The 19,103-nt window shown below is 41.4% G+C and overlaps 1 protein-coding gene across 4 annotated transcripts in view; it reads right to left on the reverse strand.

Moving 5' to 3' along the window:
• Positions 1 to 19,103, reverse strand: part of LOC137342161 (serine/threonine-protein phosphatase 6 regulatory ankyrin repeat subunit A) — a 188,822-nt gene that overhangs the window by 10,304 nt on the left and 159,415 nt on the right. For all 4 annotated transcript variants that reach the window (XM_068005905.1, XM_068005896.1, XM_068005887.1 and 1 more), the window contains 6 exons: positions 18,944 to 19,061; positions 17,966 to 18,185; positions 15,982 to 16,069; positions 15,809 to 15,892; positions 7,843 to 7,988; positions 7,226 to 7,308 (listed from right to left, as the gene is read on the reverse strand). In XM_068005905.1, the coding sequence (XP_067862006.1) occupies positions 7,226 to 7,308; positions 7,843 to 7,988; positions 15,809 to 15,892; positions 15,982 to 16,069; positions 17,966 to 18,185; positions 18,944 to 19,061 (739 nt within the window). The remainder of the gene's footprint in view (positions 1 to 7,225; positions 7,309 to 7,842; positions 7,989 to 15,808; positions 15,893 to 15,981; positions 16,070 to 17,965; positions 18,186 to 18,943; positions 19,062 to 19,103) is intronic.

Below are 19,103 nucleotides of genomic sequence, written 5' to 3' on the forward strand. Positions count from 1 at the left end.
GTCTATTTCTTTCTAATTGCAGTAGGTTCACCATCATACAAACCTGAAAGATCAATAGTTCCTGGCCAGGCTCTTCCACAATTAGCAATGTTATGTATTTGGTACAATTCAAGCTGGGAAATCATCAGTATTTTCCTCAAGTTAGAATACATCCTTGTTACATAATTCACCTCACAGGCTGTATAAAAAAATGACTAAATTCACTCAACTTGGCCAAGCAAATCTGTTGTAATTAGATAGCCTGAAAGACGTCAGGTGTTTTATTAATTAAGCTTTTTTAGTCACTATTTCAACAATTCCCTATCTTTACTTGTTTCCAGCATTCTTCCTTTAGTTGCCAAGTTTGGAACATTAATGACCAATCGTGTCCAATGCATTGCAGAACTGTAGTCACACTGAGTTTTAATTCACCGTTCCCTCCCAAAAGTGGAATGATCAATTCATTAGACAATCAATCTAACATCAGCAGTGGGAGAACTTCCAGAGTCCATTGTCAAGAACAAAATTAATTAACATAAGGGACAGCAGCATGGATTTTTAAAGGCAAATTGTGTCTGACTAATCTGATTGAGTTCTTTGATGAAGTAAGAGAGGGTTGATGAAGGTAGTGCAGTAGGTGTTGTATGTATGGACTCTCAAGAGACATTTGATAAAGTACCACATATCTGACTTATTCGGAAAATAGAAGCACATGGGATTAAAGGGACGGTGGTAACTTGGGTACATAATTGGCTAAGGGATAGGAGGCAGAGAGTAGTGGTGAATGGATGTTTTTCTGACTGGAGAGAAGTATGCAGTGGGGTCCCCCAAGTGTCGGTATTAAGACCATTGCTTTTCTTGTTATATATAAATGACCTGGACTTGACTATAGGGAGTACAATTTTGAAGTTTGTGAATGATTTAAAATTTGGCAAAATAGTAAATAGTGAGCAGGATAGTAGCAGACTTCAGGAGGACATAGACAGACTGGTGAAATGGGAAAATACATGGCAGATGCAATTTAATGCAGATAAGTGTGAAGTGATGCATTTGGGAGGAACAACATGGAGATACAGTATAATCTAAATGGCACTGTTTTGAGGGGGGCATAAGAGCAGAAGGACCTGGGGGTGCATGTTCACAAATCTTTGAAGGTGCCAGAGCAAGTTGATAAGGCAGTTAAAAAAGCATGTGGCATAATTGGCTTTGTAAACAGGGGCACTGAATACAAAAACAAGGAAGCAAATCTTTACAAATCACTGGTTAGGGCTCAGCTTTTTAAAAAAAATTTGTTCATGGGATGTGGGTGTCACTGGCAAGGCTAGCATTTATTGCCCATCCCTAATTGCCCTTGAGAAAGTGGAGGTGAGCCGCCTTCTTGAACCGTTGCAGTTCGTGTGGTGAAGGTTCTCCAACAGTGCTGTTAGGTAGGGAGTTCCAGGATTTTGACATGGAGTATTGTGAACAATTCTGGGCACCACACTTTAGGAAGAACGTCGAGGCCTTGGAGAGGGTACAGAGGAGGTTTAGCAGGATGATAACAGGGATGAAGGACTTCAGTTATGTGGAAAGATTGGAGAAGCCGGGATTGTTCTCCTTCGAGCAGAGAAGGTTAAAGGGAGACCTAATAGAAGTATTTAAAATTATGAGGGGTTTTGATAGAGCAATTGGGAGAAACTATTTCCTCTGGCAAGTGGGTTGGTAACCAGAGGTCACGATTTAAAATAATTCACAAACAAACTAGAGGGGAAATGAGGAGAAATTTTTCACACAGAGGGAACCAAGTACCAAGGAAGAAGATGCTGCCAAGGAAGATATAGTTGAGATACTGGATGAGCTAAAAATTGATACAGGTATTTGAAAGGCTAGCTGTACTTAAAGTCACCTGGTCCGGATGGGATGCATCCTAGGTTGCTGAGGGAAGTAAGGGTGGAAATTGCGGAGGCACTTGCCATAATCTTTCAAACATCTGCAGACATGGGGGGTGGTGCCAGAGGACTGGAGAATTGCAAATGTTACATCCTTGTTCAAAAAAGGATGTAAGAATAAACCCAGTAACTATAGCCCAGTCAGTTTAACCTCAGTGGTGGGGAAACTTTTAGAAATGATAATCCGGGACAGAATTAACAGTCACTTGGACGAGTGTGGATTGATTAGGGAAAGCCAGCACGGATTTGTTAAAGGCAAATCGTGTTTAACAAACCTGATATAGAGTTTTTTGATGAGGTAACAGAGAGGGTAGATGAGGGCAATGCAGTTGATGTGGTGTATATAGGCTTTCAAAAAGCGTTTGATAAAGTACCGCACGGCTTATCATCATGATTGCGGCCCATGGAATAAAGGGGGCAGTAGCAACATGCATACAAAATTGGCTAAGGGACAGGAAACAGAGAATAATGGTGAACGGTTGTTTTTCGGACTGGAGGGAGATGTACAGTGGTGTTCCCCAGGGGTCGGTGCTGGGACCACTGCTTTTCTTGATATATATTAATGACTTGGACTTGGTTGTGCCGGGCACAATTTCAAAATCATAAAAGATGGCAGGGCAGGTTAAGAAAGCGGTTAAAAAATCATATGGGATCCTGGGTTTTATAAATAGAGGCATAGAGTACAAAAGTATGGAAGTCATGACGAACCTTTATAAAACACTGGTTCAGCCACAACTGGGGTATTGCTTCCGGTTCTGGGCACTGCACTTTAGGAAAGATGTGAAGGGCTTAGAGAGGGTGCAGAAGAGGTTTACTAGAACGATTCCAGGGATGAGGGACTTTAGTTACGAGGATAGGCTGGAGAAGCTGGGGTTGTTCTCCTTGGAACAGAGACGGTTGCGAGGAGATTTGATAAGAGGTATTCAAAATCATCAAGGGTCTAGAGAGTAGATAGAGAGAAACTGTTCCCATTGTCAGAAGGGTCAAGGACCAGAGGACATAGATTTAAGGTGATTGGCAAAAGAACCAAGTGTGACATGAGGAAAATCTTTTTTTTTTTTAAACACAGCGAGTGGTTAGGATCTGGAATGCACTGCCTGAGGGGGTGGTGGAGGCAGATTCAATCATGGCCTCCAAAAGGGAACTGGCTAAATACTTGAAAGGAAAAAATTTGCAGGGCTATAGGGATAGGGTGGGGGAGTGGGACTAGCTGGATTGCTCTTGCATAGAGCCGGTACAGACTCGATGGGCCGAATGGCCTCCTTCCGTGCTGTAACCTTTATGATTCCAGGGTTGTTAAGATCTGGAACATACTTCCTGAAAGGGCGGTGGAATCAGATTCCATAGGATCTTTCAAAAGGGAATTAGATATGTACTTGAAGAGGACTAATTTGTAGGGTTATGGGGAAAAAGCTGGGGGGTGGGACTAAATTGGATCGTTATTTCAAAAGGCTGTCACAGGCACGATGGGCTGAATGGCCTCCTTCTGTGCTATAAGATTCTATAACTTAAAATTATTCCAATATTCAATATCCACCAGAAACCACTATCCCAAGTGGTGAAAATGCCTGAATTTCATTACCAGTTGAGGGGGGAGGAAGGGAAAGCAAAAAAAAAATCACCATGCCTAAGAAATCTGCAATGCTGCACAGTCATTTTTGGTCCTAAGATCTCCCACTTGCCTGTGTACAAAACCCTTTCCTGGACTACACCTTAGATGTACGAGTAGAAGAGGTAGCATCAAGATCTTAAGTGTAACAATGAAAATAAGATAACACAAACCAAAGCAGCTCTAAGCAGCATTGGTCTGAAAAGAAATCAAGGCAAAGGCCATACGAGTTCCCTATAAAGATGCTAAACCTTTCAAGGAATGAGGAAGATGATAGTGTAGTTAATGTAAAGTTCCTTTTTCCACTTTTTGATCAAAAGTGTGCAGTACATTAATCCTTCATGTTAAAATAAATAGTTTTAAATGTAAAAATGTAAGATTACACATGCTCTTAAGTTCTTACAGTTCTGACATACGTTTCCTCAGATGATGATTCGGCTCCTGCCAGGAGTTAATTGTTGAACCAAAGGCTTGAGTCTTCTGGTGGACATGGGTGTTTCCCAATTGCCATCTCCATAAAAGGCAATGGTCAGAGACAGGAGGAACGTGAACTCTGAGGTGGGAGAGTGGTCTTGGTCTTGTGAGACTGACACCATGCTACACACACTACCGAATGCTAAAATTTGATCAGCCCTCTGAAAATCCATGCCACTAACAAGAAGCTCTGCTATGTCTGTGCTATTTAAACCCCTTCCCCTATCTGAATTGGCTAAAATCTGGCCTCTGCCAGCATGTGGACCGGTGCTTCCTCTGCTTGGATCCTAGATGAGGGGGAAAATGAAATTTCTTATTTAATCAATAGCCTGCTATCTGTCAGCTGTGGCTCAGTGGTAGCACTCTCGCCTCCGAGTCAAAAGGTTGTGGGTTCAAGTCCCACTCCACAAACTTGAGTACAAAATCTAGGCTGACACTCCAATGTACTGTTGGAGGTGCCGTCTTTCGGATGAGATGTTAAACCGAGGCCCCGCTTGCCCCCTCAGGTGGACGTAAATGATCCCACGGCACTATTTTGACGAAGGGTAGGGGAGTTCTCCCCAGTGTTCGGGCCAAAATTTATCCCTCAACCAACATCAAGTCATTATCACATTGTTGTTTATGGGACCTTGCTGTGAGCAAATTGGCAATAAAGCGCTTTGGCATGTCCTGAGGTTGTGAAAGACACTATATAAACACAAGTCTTTCTTTTTCTTTCATCTTGACACCTGCAACATCTTATAACCATTTTCTCTAAGAGGTAGCCCCTTCAGTTGAAAATAAAATGATTCTGGTTGTGAGGTTGGACCATGACCTTACCGAGGGCAATTACCACTACATTTGGCACCTTGGTGGTACAGCTTTAGCTGCATGAGACTGCTCATCCATGGCAAATTCAATTTCCATAAGCTCCCCTCGTCCCCTCTCCTTCAGATTTACTGCCTTGCTGCCCTCCTCTAGCACACAAATGGTTAAACCATTGATCACCAGATCTGACAACTACATCCAGCTCTTGACAGCCTGTTCTCCTGTCAAAAACACCCACTACTGAAGGGCAGTCCTTTTCTCTGATACAACCACCTTAAGACCTACTCCCCTGCTCTCTCCACCCTCACCTCTAAAGTACGAACAATTCATGGATTTCTTTGACACCATTCATTCAGCTGCCTTCCCCCTTCCACCAAGTCAAACCTTCCCTGTTCGAGCCTAGAATCCCCATTTCTCCCCCAATTCCCCCCTTGCCTTTTCCAAGCTCATCTTGTCCATGGGAATTACTTCACGCTCCCTTGACCCTATTCCCACTGAACCCTGACCTCACCACTTCCATTCTTGGCCCCCATGCAAACCGAAACTGTAAATGGTTCTCATTGCTCAGGTACTGTCCCGCTCCTTTTTAAAACCAACCATCATTCTCTCCTCAAAAAGCCCGCCCTTGAACCCTCTGTCCTTGCAAACAACTTGCCCATCTCCAACCTCCCTTTTCTCTCCAAAGTTCTTGAACATGTTGTCATCTCTCAGATCCGTGCCCATCATCTGCAGACATGTACGTTGACGACACTCAATGCTACCTCTTCAACACCTCTCTCGATCTATTTACTGCCTCTGTGCAGTGAGGCTGTTTGTCTAACATCCAGTCTTGGATGAACCACAAGTTCCTCCAATTAAACACTGGGAAGACTAAAGCCAACTTCTTCCGCATCTGCCACAAACTCCATACCCTTGCCACCGACTCCTGGCCACTGTCTCAGTCTGAACAAGGCTGCTTTGCAACCTCTATGTCCTGTTCGTTCCTGAACTAAGCTTCCGACCCCACATCGCCTGCTCCTGCCCCTACCTCAGCCCATCTACCACTGAAACCCTCGTTAATGCCGTTGTCACATTTAGACTTGATTACTCCAGTGCTCTCCTGACAGGCTCCCATCAGCTAGTCTCCTATTCTCCATCCTCCGTAAACTTCAACTCTGCTGTTTGTATCCCATCCCATAACAAGTTCTGTGTTCTGTTAAACTCAGAGCTGAGCTTCAAATCCTATCCACCACCAGGACTGCTCACTTCCAACTTAGCAACCAAGCCATCTCCGTCCCTACACTGCTCCCACTGCCGATAATATAGAATGGAGATACTGGTGGACACCAAGACTGTTAGGCACAACTGAGGGAGGTTTCACCCCCATTGTTGATGAAGCCTGTTTCCATTCCTCGGTCACCTCTAAACTTGACTTCTGCATTGCCCTCTATGCCTCTTACCTCTTCATAAAATCAAAATTTTCAAACTCCATTGCTCGCATTCTATCCCACACCCTCATTGCTGACCAACATTGGCTCCTTGTCCCCCATTGAATTGAATTTAAAATCCTCTACTATAAATCCCTCCTTGGCCTTGCCTCACCCTACTGCCAGCCTTATACCCCCTCTGAGTCTGGCCTTCTACGCATCCCCTGCCCTCGGTGGCTGAACCTTCAGCAGCATTGGTCCTTTTTTTGTAACTCCCATCACTTCAAAACTCCCTCACCTTTAAACCCTTTTCAAAACATATTTCTTCAACCAAGCTTTCAGTCCCCTCCCCCAACCATCCTGCAATAACTCAGTGCCTGCTCCTTTTTCCCCTCTGTGAAGCACCTTAGGACATTTTTCTACATTAAAGGAGCTATATAAATGCTAGTTGATGGATGCCATGTTTAGAATGGTGATCAAGTACTGTTGTTACTTCCACCGGACTATGATTCGAACTGTTTATTACAAACGATATTGAATTTCGACAAATACTGAGAAAACAAATGCTTTCTGGTGTGAGTAGACAATACTGCTGACAGAATAATTAATGGTATAGCTCAAAACAAAGCGGTGGAAGAACATACAATTGAAATAGCAGCAAAATGGATGGTGTTTCTAGATGATTCCAATCTCCTGCTGCCCCACCTCCTAGCAATTTCTATTTTGATGTGGAGGGTGATTAAATGAGAAGAATTAAACTTTATAAATCCAGAAATGATCATTCTAAGGATTATGTTACAAAGAACTCAACGTTGACTGGACTGAGACAAATCAATTGCTCACGGTGTTCTAGCTAATATGTGTTTGCATTTAGTAGAGTGAAACAACATTTCCATTTATTTCAAATCACAACTGCATGTTTCATTCATATAAAGAAATGCTAAACACCTGCTAATAAACAACATTTTAAAACTGAAAAGTTCAGTCGCATAACTTTAACATTTTTCAAGTTTGACACTCACTTTGCTACAAGCCAAATGGAGGGCTGTGTTCTTGTTCACATCCTGCAGGGTGAGGTTGGCCTTTGCACTGCTAACTAATACCTCTGGAATAAAACAGCAAATACGTGCATATGCATTTTAAATTTCAGCACAAAGACTGCATTAAAATTAACATCCCACTAAAGAGAAAGTCTCATTTATTAAACTGGGTTTTACTCTCTATGAACCCTGTAACAAAAGGACAAATGAATACTGCAATGTGCCGATTACTGGCTGCAGTAGCCAGATTTTAGATCTGCATATATATAAAATTTAGTTAATATTTACTGCACATTCCAAATAAAAAACCTTAATTAACAGGTGAGTTCAGTTTATAAACAATATAATTTCTACAAGTAATGAAGTCTGTAATGGTGTGTAGGGCTATTGAAAGAAAATACAGATTCACAAGTTATGCACTTTGTAATTGCAGTTCTGAAGTAAACTGCTTATTTTTTTTTAAAGAGAATAATCTCAGCAAGGTTTCAGGTAATTACATTGCATGTAAACGAACAGATCAACAAAGATCATGGCATTTATTCTGTAGAGTGCACCATTTCCATGGCAACATCACAAGAGAGGACAAACAATATCCTTACCAACCGCATTAGTCTGCCCATTCTCTGCCGCCATCATTATTGGCGTTTTCCCAGTTGAATCTGCAGCATTTACTTGAGCATTATGGCTGAGCAGAAGCTGTAAACATTCAACGTGATCTGTGAAAGCTGCAGCATGAAGAGGGGTTCTGTAGGAAATAAAACAGCGAAGTTACAGTTGTTTAATGATGTTTCTTCTGTTTTCTTTAATTTTGGAAAGGACAGATTGCTGGCTTACATTTAAAATCACTGCATTATTACATATATCTAAAAATTCATTAGAAAAGGGAATAGTGCCAGAGGACTGGCGGTCAGCTAATGTGACGCCTATATTTAAGGGAGATAAAACCAGTCCAGGGAACTATAGACCAATTAGCTTAATGTCGGTGGTAGGAAAGATAATGGAATCCTTACTCAAAGATGTAATAGAAAAACATCTAGAATCTGAAAATATAATAAAGAATAGTCAGCACAGATTTCAAAAGGGAAGACAATGGTAATGCAGTAGATGTAATATATTTGGATTTTCAAACGGCCTTCGACAAGGTACTGCATAGTAGACTCATGTCTAAGGTCAAAGCATGCGGAGTCAGGGGACAAGTAGCAGAATGGATAGCAAGCTGGCAACAAAAGAGAGTAGGAGTTACTCAGACTGGCAAAAGGTAGGAAGTAGTGTTCCACAAGGCGGTGCTGGGATCACTATTGTTCACCATTTATATAATTTTGACTCAGGAATCGGAAGTACAATTTAAAAATTTGTGGACGACACCAAATTGGGGCTATAGTTACTACAGAGGAGGACTGTGACAAAATGCAGGAAGACATTAATAAACTTACAGAATGGGCGTGAAATTGGTAAATGAATTTCAATATAGAAAAGGGTGAGGTATTACATTTTTGTAGGAAGAATAAGAGGGCCATATATTGCCTGGATAATAAGAGTTTAAATGGGGTAGAGGAACAGAGGGATCTGGGGGTACAGATAAACAAAACACAAAGTAACGACACAGATTAGTAAGGCCATAAAAAAGGCAAACCGAGCAGTGGGGTTCATTTCTAGAGGAACAGAATTGAAAAGCAGAGAACTTATATTGACCTTGTATAGAACCTTGGTTAGACCACACTTGGGAGCACTGTGGACAGCTCTGGTCTCCATATTATAAAAAGGATATAGAGGCACTAAAGGTGGTGCAAAAAAGATTTCATAGGATGATATAAAAACTGAGGGGTTATACCTAGAGGCTTTTAAGATTATGAAAGGGTTTGATAGAGTAGATGTGGAGAAGATCTTTTCACTCGCGAGGGAGGCCAGAACTAGGGGCCATTAATATAAGGTTAATAAATCCAATAAGGAATTCACAAAAAACTTCCTTTACCCAGAGAGTGGTTGGAATGTGGAACTTGCTCCCACAAGGAGTAGTTGAGGGGAAGCTAGAATAAACACATGAGGGAGAAAGGAATAGAAGGGTATGCTGATAGGGTTAGATGAAGTAGGGAGGGAGATTCGTGTAGAGCATAAACACTGGCATGGAACTGTTGGGCCGAATGGTCTGATTCTGTGTTGTACATTCTGTGTCATTCTATTTAATTTCACAGACAAAATATCTGAACAAAGATTAAAGCATCTCATCTCTTCCAGATTCCCCTGGTCTATTATAAAATTAGTGAAAACTATAAATCCAGAAAAATGCAAGGAAAGGATTTCATTTATCATAGAATGATATAGCACCTTTCGGTCCATCATGTCTGTGCTGGCTCTTTGAAAGAGCTATACTATGAGTCCTACACCCCTGCTCTTTCCCCATAGCCCTGCAAATTTTTCCACTTCAAAAATTTATCCAATTCCCTTTTGAAAGTTATTATTGAATCTGCTTCCATCACCCTTTCAGGCAGCGCATTCCAGATCATCATAACTCGCTGTGTCATTTTTATCCCCCCTCATGTCGCCTCTGGTTTTTTTGCCAATTACCTTAAGCCCGTGTCCTCTGGTTACTGACTCTTCTGCCACTGGAAACAGTTTCTCCATATTTCCTATATCAAAACCCTTCATGATTTTGAATACCTCCATCAAATCTCTCCTTAACCTTCTCTGTTCTAAGGAGAACAGTCTCAGCTTCTCCAGTTTATCCACGTAACTGAAGTCCTGCTTCCCTGGTGCCATTCCAGTAAATCTCTTCTGCACCCTCTCTAAGGCTTGGACATCCTTCCTAAAGTGTGGTACCCTGAATTGGACACAATACTGCAGCTGGAGCCTAAACAATGTTTTAAGTAGGTTTAGCATAACTTCCTTGCTTTTGTATTCTATGCCTCAATTTATAAAGCCAAGGATCCCGTATGCCTTTTTAACAGCCTTCTCAACTTGTCCTGCCACCTTCAAAGACTTGTGTACATACACACCCAGGTCTCTCTGTTCCTGCACCCCCATTAAAATTGTACCAAAATGAATCACTTCACACTTCTGTGTTAAATTTCATCTGCTATGTATCTCCACAATTCACCAGTCTGTCTATGTCCTCCTGAGGTTTACTTCTAACCTCCTCATTGTTTACTACATTTCCAAGTTTAGAACTTTGAAATTATGCCATGTATACCCAAGTCTAGGTCATTAATATATATCAAGAGCAGTAGTCCTAATACTGACCTCTGGGGGACAACACTGTATACTTCCCTCCAGTCTGAAAATCAACCATTCACCACTATTCTCTGCTTTCTGTCCCTTAGCCAATTTTGTGCCCACGCAGCAACTGCACCTTTAAACCCATGGGCTTCAATTTGCTAACAAGACGATTATGTGGTACTTTATCAAACACCTTTTGAAAGAAAATATAAACAACCTCAACTGCACTACACTCATCAACCCTCTCCGTTACTTCATCAAAGAACTCAATCAAGCCAGTCAAACACGATTTGCCTTTAACAAATCCATGCTGGCTTTCATTTATTAACCCATATTTTTCCAACTGCCAAATAATTTTGTCTCGGATTAATATCTCAAAGTTTCTCCACCACCGACGTTAGGCTGACTGGCCTGTAGTTGCCAGATTTGTACCTCTCCCCTTTTTTGAAAAGGGGTGTAACATTTGCAGTCCTCCAGTACCACTACCATATCTAAGGAGGATTGGACAATTGTGGCCAGAGCCTACACAATTTCCACTCTTACTTCCCTCAGCAACCCAGGATGCATCTCATCCGGATCGGATGACTTTTCTACATTCAGTGCCTCCTCTTTATCTATTTTTGTCCTATCCAATTTCTCTACATCCTCTCCTTTACTGTGTCATTGGCAGCATCCTCTTCTTTAGTGAAGACAGATGCAAAGTACTCATTTAGTACTTCAGCCACACCCTGTGCCTCCACAAGATGATCTCCCTTTGGTCCTTATCGGCCCCACCCCTCCTTAGTCTACCCTTTTACTATTTATGTTTACTAAACACTTTTGGGTTCCCTTTTATGTTACCCGCTAATCTATTCTTACACACTCTATAAGAACGTAAGAAATAGGACAGGAGTAGGTAGGCCACATGGCCCCTTGAGTCTGCTCCGTCATTTAATCAGATCATGGCTGATCTTCGACCTCAACACCACTTTCCTGCCCAATCCCTTGATTACCCTAGAGTCCAAAAATCTATCTATCTCAGTCTTGAAGATATTCAATGACGCAGCATCCACAGCCCTCTGGGGTAGAGAATTCCAAAGATTCACAACCCTCTGAGTGAAGAAATTCCTCCTCATCTCAGTTTTAAATGGCCGACCCCTTATCCTGCGACTATGCCCCCTAGTTCTAGACTCTCCAGCCATTGGAAACAGCCTCTCAGCATCTATTTTGTCAAGCCCCCTCATAATCTTATATGTTTCAATGAGATCACCTCTCATTCTTCTAAACTCCCAGAGTATTGGCCCATTCTACTCAACCTCTCTTCATAGGACAACCCTCTCATCCCAGGAATTAATATAGTGAACCTTTGTTGCACCGCCTCTAAGGCAAGTCTATCCTTCCTTCGATAAGGAGACCAAAACTGTATGCAGTACTCCAGGTGAGGTCTCACCAAAGCCCTGCACAACCGTCGCAAGGCGTCCTTACTTTTGTACTCCAACCCCCTTGCAATAAAGGCCAACATGCCATTTGCTTTCCAAATTGCTTGCTTGCTGTACCTACATGCTAACTTTTTGTGTTTCTTGGACGAGGAAACCCAAGTCTCTCTGAATACCAACGTTTAATAGTTTCTCACCATTTAAAAAATATTCTGTTTTTCTGTTCCTCCTACCGAAGTGAATAACCTCACATTTCCCCACATTTTACTCCATCTGTCACCTTCTTGCCCACACACCTAACCTGTCTATATCCCTTTGCAGACTCTGTGTCCTCCTCACAGCTTACTTTCCCACCTAGCTTTGTATCATCAGCAAACTTGGATCCATTACACTCGGTCCCTTCAACTAAGTCATTAATATAGATTGTAAATAGCTGAGGCCCACGCACTGATCCTTGCGGCATCCCACTAATTACATACTGTCAACCTGAAAATGATCCGTTTATCCCTACTCTCTCTTTTCTGTCCATTAACCAATCCTCTATCCATGCTAATATGTTAGCCCCAACCCCATGAGCCTCTATCTTGTGTAACAACCTTTTGTGTGGCACTTTATCAAATGCTTTTTGAAAATTCAAATATATGACATCCACTGGTTCCTCTTTATCAACCCTGCTAGTTACATCCTCAAAAAACTCTAATAAATTTGTCAAACATGATTTCCCCTCCATAAAACTATGTTGACTCTGCCTAATCATATTATGATTTTCTAAGTGCTCTGTTACCACTTCCTTAATAATGGATTCCAGCATTTTCCTGACGACTGATATCAGGCTAACTGGCCTGTAGTTCCCTGTTTTCTCTCTCCCTCCTTTCTTGAATAGCGGGGTTACATTTGCTACCTTTAAATCCGCTGGGTCCTGCTTTGCCCCTCGTATTTCCTTTTTCAGTTCTCCCCTGTACTTCTTGTATTCAGCTTGGTTCTCTACTGAATTATGAATCCGACATTTATCATTAGTCTCCTTTTTGTGTTTCATTTTAATCTCTTTATCTTTATTCTCCAGGGTGCTCTAGCTTTGGATGGCCTTCCTTTCCCCTCATGGGAATGTGTCTAGTCTGTACCCGTACTATCTCCTCTCTTACCTGCCAATCTTTGATTCCAATCCATCAGGGCGAGATCCCTATTCAACTCACTGAAGCTAGCCCTCCTCCACGTGAGTATTTTCACATTTGATTTTTCCTTGTCCTTTTCCATAACTGCTCTAAACCTAATGATATTGTGATCACTGTTTCCCAAACACTCTCCCACTGAAACATGCTCCATTTGCTCCACTTCATTCCCCAGAACTAGATCCAGCACTGCTTCTTTCCTTGTTGGGCTAGAAACATACTGATCAAGAAAGTTCTCGTGCACACTTCAGGAATTCCGTCCCCTCTTTTCCCTTCACATACAATAAATTACTTTGAAATCACCAAATGTTGCACACAGAAAAGATTGCAGCAATGAGGTAAATTGCCAGTTAATTGGTCTTTGATGGTATTGAGGGAGGAACATTGGCCAATACACATGGAAGACATTTTGATACTCTTCAATTAGTGCCGTGGGATCTTTAAAGTCCGCTTGAATCACTGAAACAGGCAGACAAGTTTAATGTCTTATTCAAGACACCACTTCCAAAAGTGCAGTGCTCTCTCAGCATTTCAGTGAAGTGCCAATTTATATTATGTGCTCAAGTCCTGAAGTGGAGCTTGAGCCTACAACCTTTTGACAGAGGCAAGTGTTGCCAACTGAACCAAGATGAAATTTAAAATAATGAATTATTTTAAAAAACTTAAGTTATGAATTATGTTTTGAAATGACTAGTATTTAGCTACTGAGAGAAAAAAAATGTAGAATAGCTCATTGACATTCCAAACAGCATTACCATAATTGTTCTATTGTCCGAATGCCACATGCATCTATAAAAGATGTTGTTGGTTAAAATCATGCTTCTCTGGGTGGGCTCAAAAGTTCTTGACTCAACCTAAACATATTGGGCGCTAAATTGGGCCGTGTAGCGCCCGTTGTTTCGGCGCTACACGGCCTCTCCGATGTCCAAGATGGCGTCTTGGATGCGCACACACGTTTCCTGCGTGACGTGCGCCAGACGCATCTTGGCATAGGAGTTAGCGCAGATAAGAAACGCTGGAATCATGTAAAGTAGAGAGAAAATGGCTTCAGTGTGCAACGCTGATTTAAAGTGATAGACACCATTTTGGGACTTAACGCTCAACTCAACGCACAGTCTTAACCCCGACCATTTGAACATGCCTTAGAGTGCCTGGAGGACTCCCACCAGCGCTATTTAAAGGGATTATGCAGGATTTACAGGTTAGTGGCTGGATTATTGCCTCTGGCTGCCGAGACATTTGTAACTGTTTTCGAAGGTCTCCTAGACTTCAATACTAGGACACGGGTACATAGCCTAACATTTAGAGCCAGGACGTGCAGGAGTGAAGTTAGGAAATGCTTCTACATGCAAAGGGTGGGAGACGTTTGGAACGCTCTTCTGCAGACGGCAGTTGATGCTAGTTCACTTGTGAATGTTAAATCTGAGATTGATAGATTTCTGTGAAACAAGGGTATTAAGGGATATGGGGCTAAGACGGGTATATGGAGTTAGGTCATAGGTCCACCATGATCTCATTGAATGGTGGAACAGGCTCGAGGGGCTAAATGCCACTGCCACTTGCTGCCTCTTGATATGCACCTGGGTGATGGGCCTGTCATGGTTGAATAGCTGCCAGTGTGTGGCCTGTGAGTTGTGGGTGGGCAGCTTGAAACAATGGTAATGTGTAAGGGCGGGAGGAAGCATCTGATTGGAAGAGTTGAGTACTGATGGAAAGAGTTTATTGGTATGTGGGGGATGGTGGGTGTAGTGCGTAGTTAGTAGGAGACACCACTTGACCTCACTCACCTTGACCACTCATGTCAAAGCATTGAACTACTTCTTGCACTGCATCCATGTTCATGATACTGTGCGCCTGGCATTGACTTCGTTCCCCCGCTGCCTCCCACTGTTGTTTGAGTATATGTCTGGAGGGCCTCTTGCCCCCACCCCCCATGCGGATATAGGATGCCCCTCTTTCTGTCCACCTCTTGCACCCAAGGTCTCTAGTGCATCAGCAGAGACCTTGGTGCATGCACTCTCGCAGGCCTGGTACCAACTCAGATCGGTGAGGTGTGGCATGCAGATTGGAGGATGTGGGATTTAGTAGTGCACAACCTTTATTCAATGTCATAACATAACTCATCAGTGTGTAAACATTGGGATGGGATCTGCATCTGTGTTTTACGTGTGCGATGTCTGATCTCTGTTCAGACTCCATGCAGACAGTAGACTGTTACTTTCAGCAAACAACAGGTACAGGCTACCTTTAAGAGATTTCTAAGAAACATCCTCCCTTTAAGAGATGGAGCTCCCTCTGGTGGTGGAAAGTGCAAATTGCATTCATTCCACATGCAAGGCCTGGAAACGAACATCGATTGCAGGTAAGTGCTCCCTTGGGACCAAAATTGCGTCTTGCCTGCCCAGGGTCCGTCGGGCGCAGGAACATCGCCCAGAAGAGACCCTTATCCAATTTTCCCCCCATTGTCCTTAAAATCCTTGGCCAACGCTCCTCCTCCCAAAATTTAAAAAAAAGAGTTTTTACATGCTATATTGGAGTGAGTCACTAATTTGGTTTGGCGTGCCCCTTTTCTAATATTTCATATCCCGAGTCTACTTCTTGTGTTCTGTTTGATCTTTGTGAAGAAGATCTTTGAGAATCCAACTAAGCAAAGTGGAGATTGGTTGGGGGTACTAGGTTACATTTAATAGACAACGGGATTCACTCTGTTTCCAATGGCATAATTGGGATTAAAAGTGAGAAGGAAAAGGTCATTATAATTCCATTACCTTCCTTTTCCATCTGTAGAGTTTACAATGCTAGCACCTAGAACATCTATTAACATTTCTGCCGAACCTTCATTGTCATTTATCCTGAAAGGAAAAAGAAGTGCAATTTAAAAGATATGTTCACTTGGAACCTAGTACTAATTCAGATTATAACGGCTATGAAAGAAACTTACACAGCACAGTGCAATGGACTAAAAGAGTTGCCTTCCAGTTTCTGAAAAACCTCCTGTTCCAGCAGAAGTTCTACACAGGTATCATGACCTGATGAAGATAAAAAAAACTCTTTATATCACTTTGTACTTTTATATTTGTTTCAGTAATGCACAGAAACATTGTAGGGCTCTCTCAAACAATCACACCACAAATAAAAAACATTTTTTAGTAATAAAGTCTGCCAGGCACCTTGGGACCTTTTCTACTTTGAAGCTGCTAGATATATGCAAGCTATTGTGCCGTTGTATAATTATACATTATCCGATTCACAGTCTTATTTCTGTCAAAAGTGATCAAAAAATATCAGGCACCTAACATTGTAATGACTGTTTCATACAAAAAACTTTGTAGCTTTATGCTCTTGGATCAAATATCCAAATAAAAGATTATGACATTAGGCTATTTGCTATTTTGCAGGACTATGAAGTAAAGGTACAGTGAAAAAGCATATCGCTCACATTGTAAGAGATAACAAAAGGTTCCCAGGAGTATTAAACATAACTGAATGCTATAGATATGACGAAGAGTCAGAGATCAATTTTGATCAGCAAAGTTAAAAAAAAGTTTCATATCTTACTCCTTGATTGGCCATGACTGACCTTCTGCTGGGAACATGGAAAATTTCTACAACAAAAAAAGTCTGTAACAATGAGTGATTCCACAATCTGGTCCTTCCAAAGGAGACAGACTGTAGTGGAGAAAAGAAGCCAGGACGATCCTAGAATACTGGGTGCCTTTGGCAGAGGAGAATGAGGCCTGATGTGGTTTAACTAGATCTGATGCTGGTGATCTGGTAAACCAGTTGTGCGCCAGATACTCAAGTCTGCACCCCTTGGACTCGTAGGAGCAAAGATGGAAGTCATACCAGGGGAATGTGCAGCTCTAAATGGCTTTGTTGGGTGGGGGGGGGGGGGGAGGGGAAGAGAGGGAGTGTTTTCTCTGGAAGGCACAGAAGTGGGGTTCGAAGAGGGATGTGAGTAGTGAGGGATACAAGGAAGTGGTTGGAGATGGCTTTGCCTGTGATCGAGACCATGGGAGTAGAGGAATAAATAATGAATATATGGTCATTCAAACATGCTGCATTTAGTTTCTTGCTAAATTTTAATGAGGACAGCTTTGATGGTATTTCCTAATTAAAGATTCCTTGATAACAAAGGTTCACAACGCAGTTTATTAACGAACATTTTTGTGTCTTTGTGGATAATGTCCCATTGAATCTGTTTATAATATGCCTGGTATTTGTTGTCGATACACTGACCATGATAGTAGTCATAGAGAAGTCAACTATTCAAATTCTATCCTTCTGGCAACAGAGTGCTGTTCAGTTTCGTGCAGTTCTTCAAAATGTTTCTCAAGGAGAGGAAAATTTTTAGATTACATGTTTTTAATCATATATAAAAAATTCAGAAGCACAAGATAAATACCGCTAACTTTGGCGGTTCTTTGAATCTTTACATTTGAGGTAGGGGAGCAGGCATGCAAAAGTTCAGACAGCAAAACTGAAGGAGGAAAAAAAGGCAGTACTCTTCAAAAATACCACAGCAAACAATGGAAAGGTGGTAATCAGAAGCAAGGTATCTCTCTTAAGGTGTCAGAATAAGTGCAGCAATGACAGATTGATTAGAACAGGTCACTTACCTGTACTATTAGAAAATAAGAGACCCAAGTATGAAGGCAGAAATAACAACAATGCATATACCATCTAGAAGAACAATCAAGGCTTTTATAAAATTTCATTTCTAAACAGCAAAAGGACAAGTAAATGGAAACCACACAGCATAGATTTTCTGTAAATCTAGGGCGACTAATTTAAGAACTGCCCATTAATTCAGCAGTGATTAATGAGACAGTGAGTGAGGAAGGTTTCTTGCTGTTGGCTTTGAATGTAACCTATATAACATGACTTTTTTTTGCAGGCCACAAATACAAGTTAAACTGATTTACCATTATAACAAGCCCAATGCAGAGGTGTGTAACCATGATTGTCTGAAACTGTAGGAACAATATCCATTGAGGATGCAGCTTGAAGTAGTGCTCCAAGTACTCCTACATGTCCGCAAGCTGCTGCCAAGTGCATAGATGTGCGGCCCTTGCAGTCCCGAATTAAGAAGTTAGCACTATGTTGAAGTAAAGCTTCCACACACTCTTCATGACCAGTTACTGCCTATAAAAACAAAATATTAATAACTAATTGTATGAATTGGTTACATATAAAATTGTGTTGCGGCTGAAGCAGAGGATAAACAATATTCTCACAATGCATCGAGTTTTTGTAAGTAAATTCACTTCAACTCAAGCAGCCACATCACGTGTAGTTCATAAAAATCACTAGCTATACAAAAATCTCTGAGTCTGCTGTGATTACATTTCCCTGCTAAGTCAGCAATGATACTGTTGCTCATTCATAAAAAATAAAAAATACACTAAGAAAACAAGGGCTACTCAGTATTAGACCTAATATGCCATCTATAAGATGGTTTGCAAATGTGAAATGGGCACCAACTGCTACATGCAACATTTCTGCTTGCATCAGTGATAGAAATCATCCAGGCTTTTTTATTACATTTTATAAATCATGCATTTTCTCCAAATGAATGGTTCCAGGTTTCTAGATCTTTTACACCTTAAATGCTCCTAATAAAAATGTATTATTCTTAAAAAACAATTGTGTACACTAGAGTTACATTGGAACCATTTTTGGTATTCAGTTTATTATTTGCCTGCTTGTTCACTCTTAATTCTCTGCTATGTGGACTACAGCTAAAAACTAGTTAGAATTACATACTATGCATTAGTAGCTGAGACTGGGTTACATTATTAACTGCATATTTTACGCTGTAACAGTAGTCTCTTGCAAGATTAGCTTAGATTAGTTCATATTTATAGAATAAATTGAAAGCAGAACCATCACAAAACACTCACCCCTCTGTGTAATGCAGATCTCCCCCATTTGTCTTTGGCATCTACATTTGCTCCCTTATTAAGAAGTGAGTATACACAATCCGTATGTCCATTCAAAACTGACAGCATCAGAGGAGTTCTGCAACAAAGAAAGTAATGCAAACTAGTTATATCACATATT

Source organism: Heptranchias perlo, chromosome 2 (assembly GCF_035084215.1).
Source record: "Heptranchias perlo isolate sHepPer1 chromosome 2, sHepPer1.hap1, whole genome shotgun sequence".
NCBI lineage: Eukaryota > Metazoa > Chordata > Chondrichthyes > Hexanchiformes > Hexanchidae > Heptranchias > Heptranchias perlo.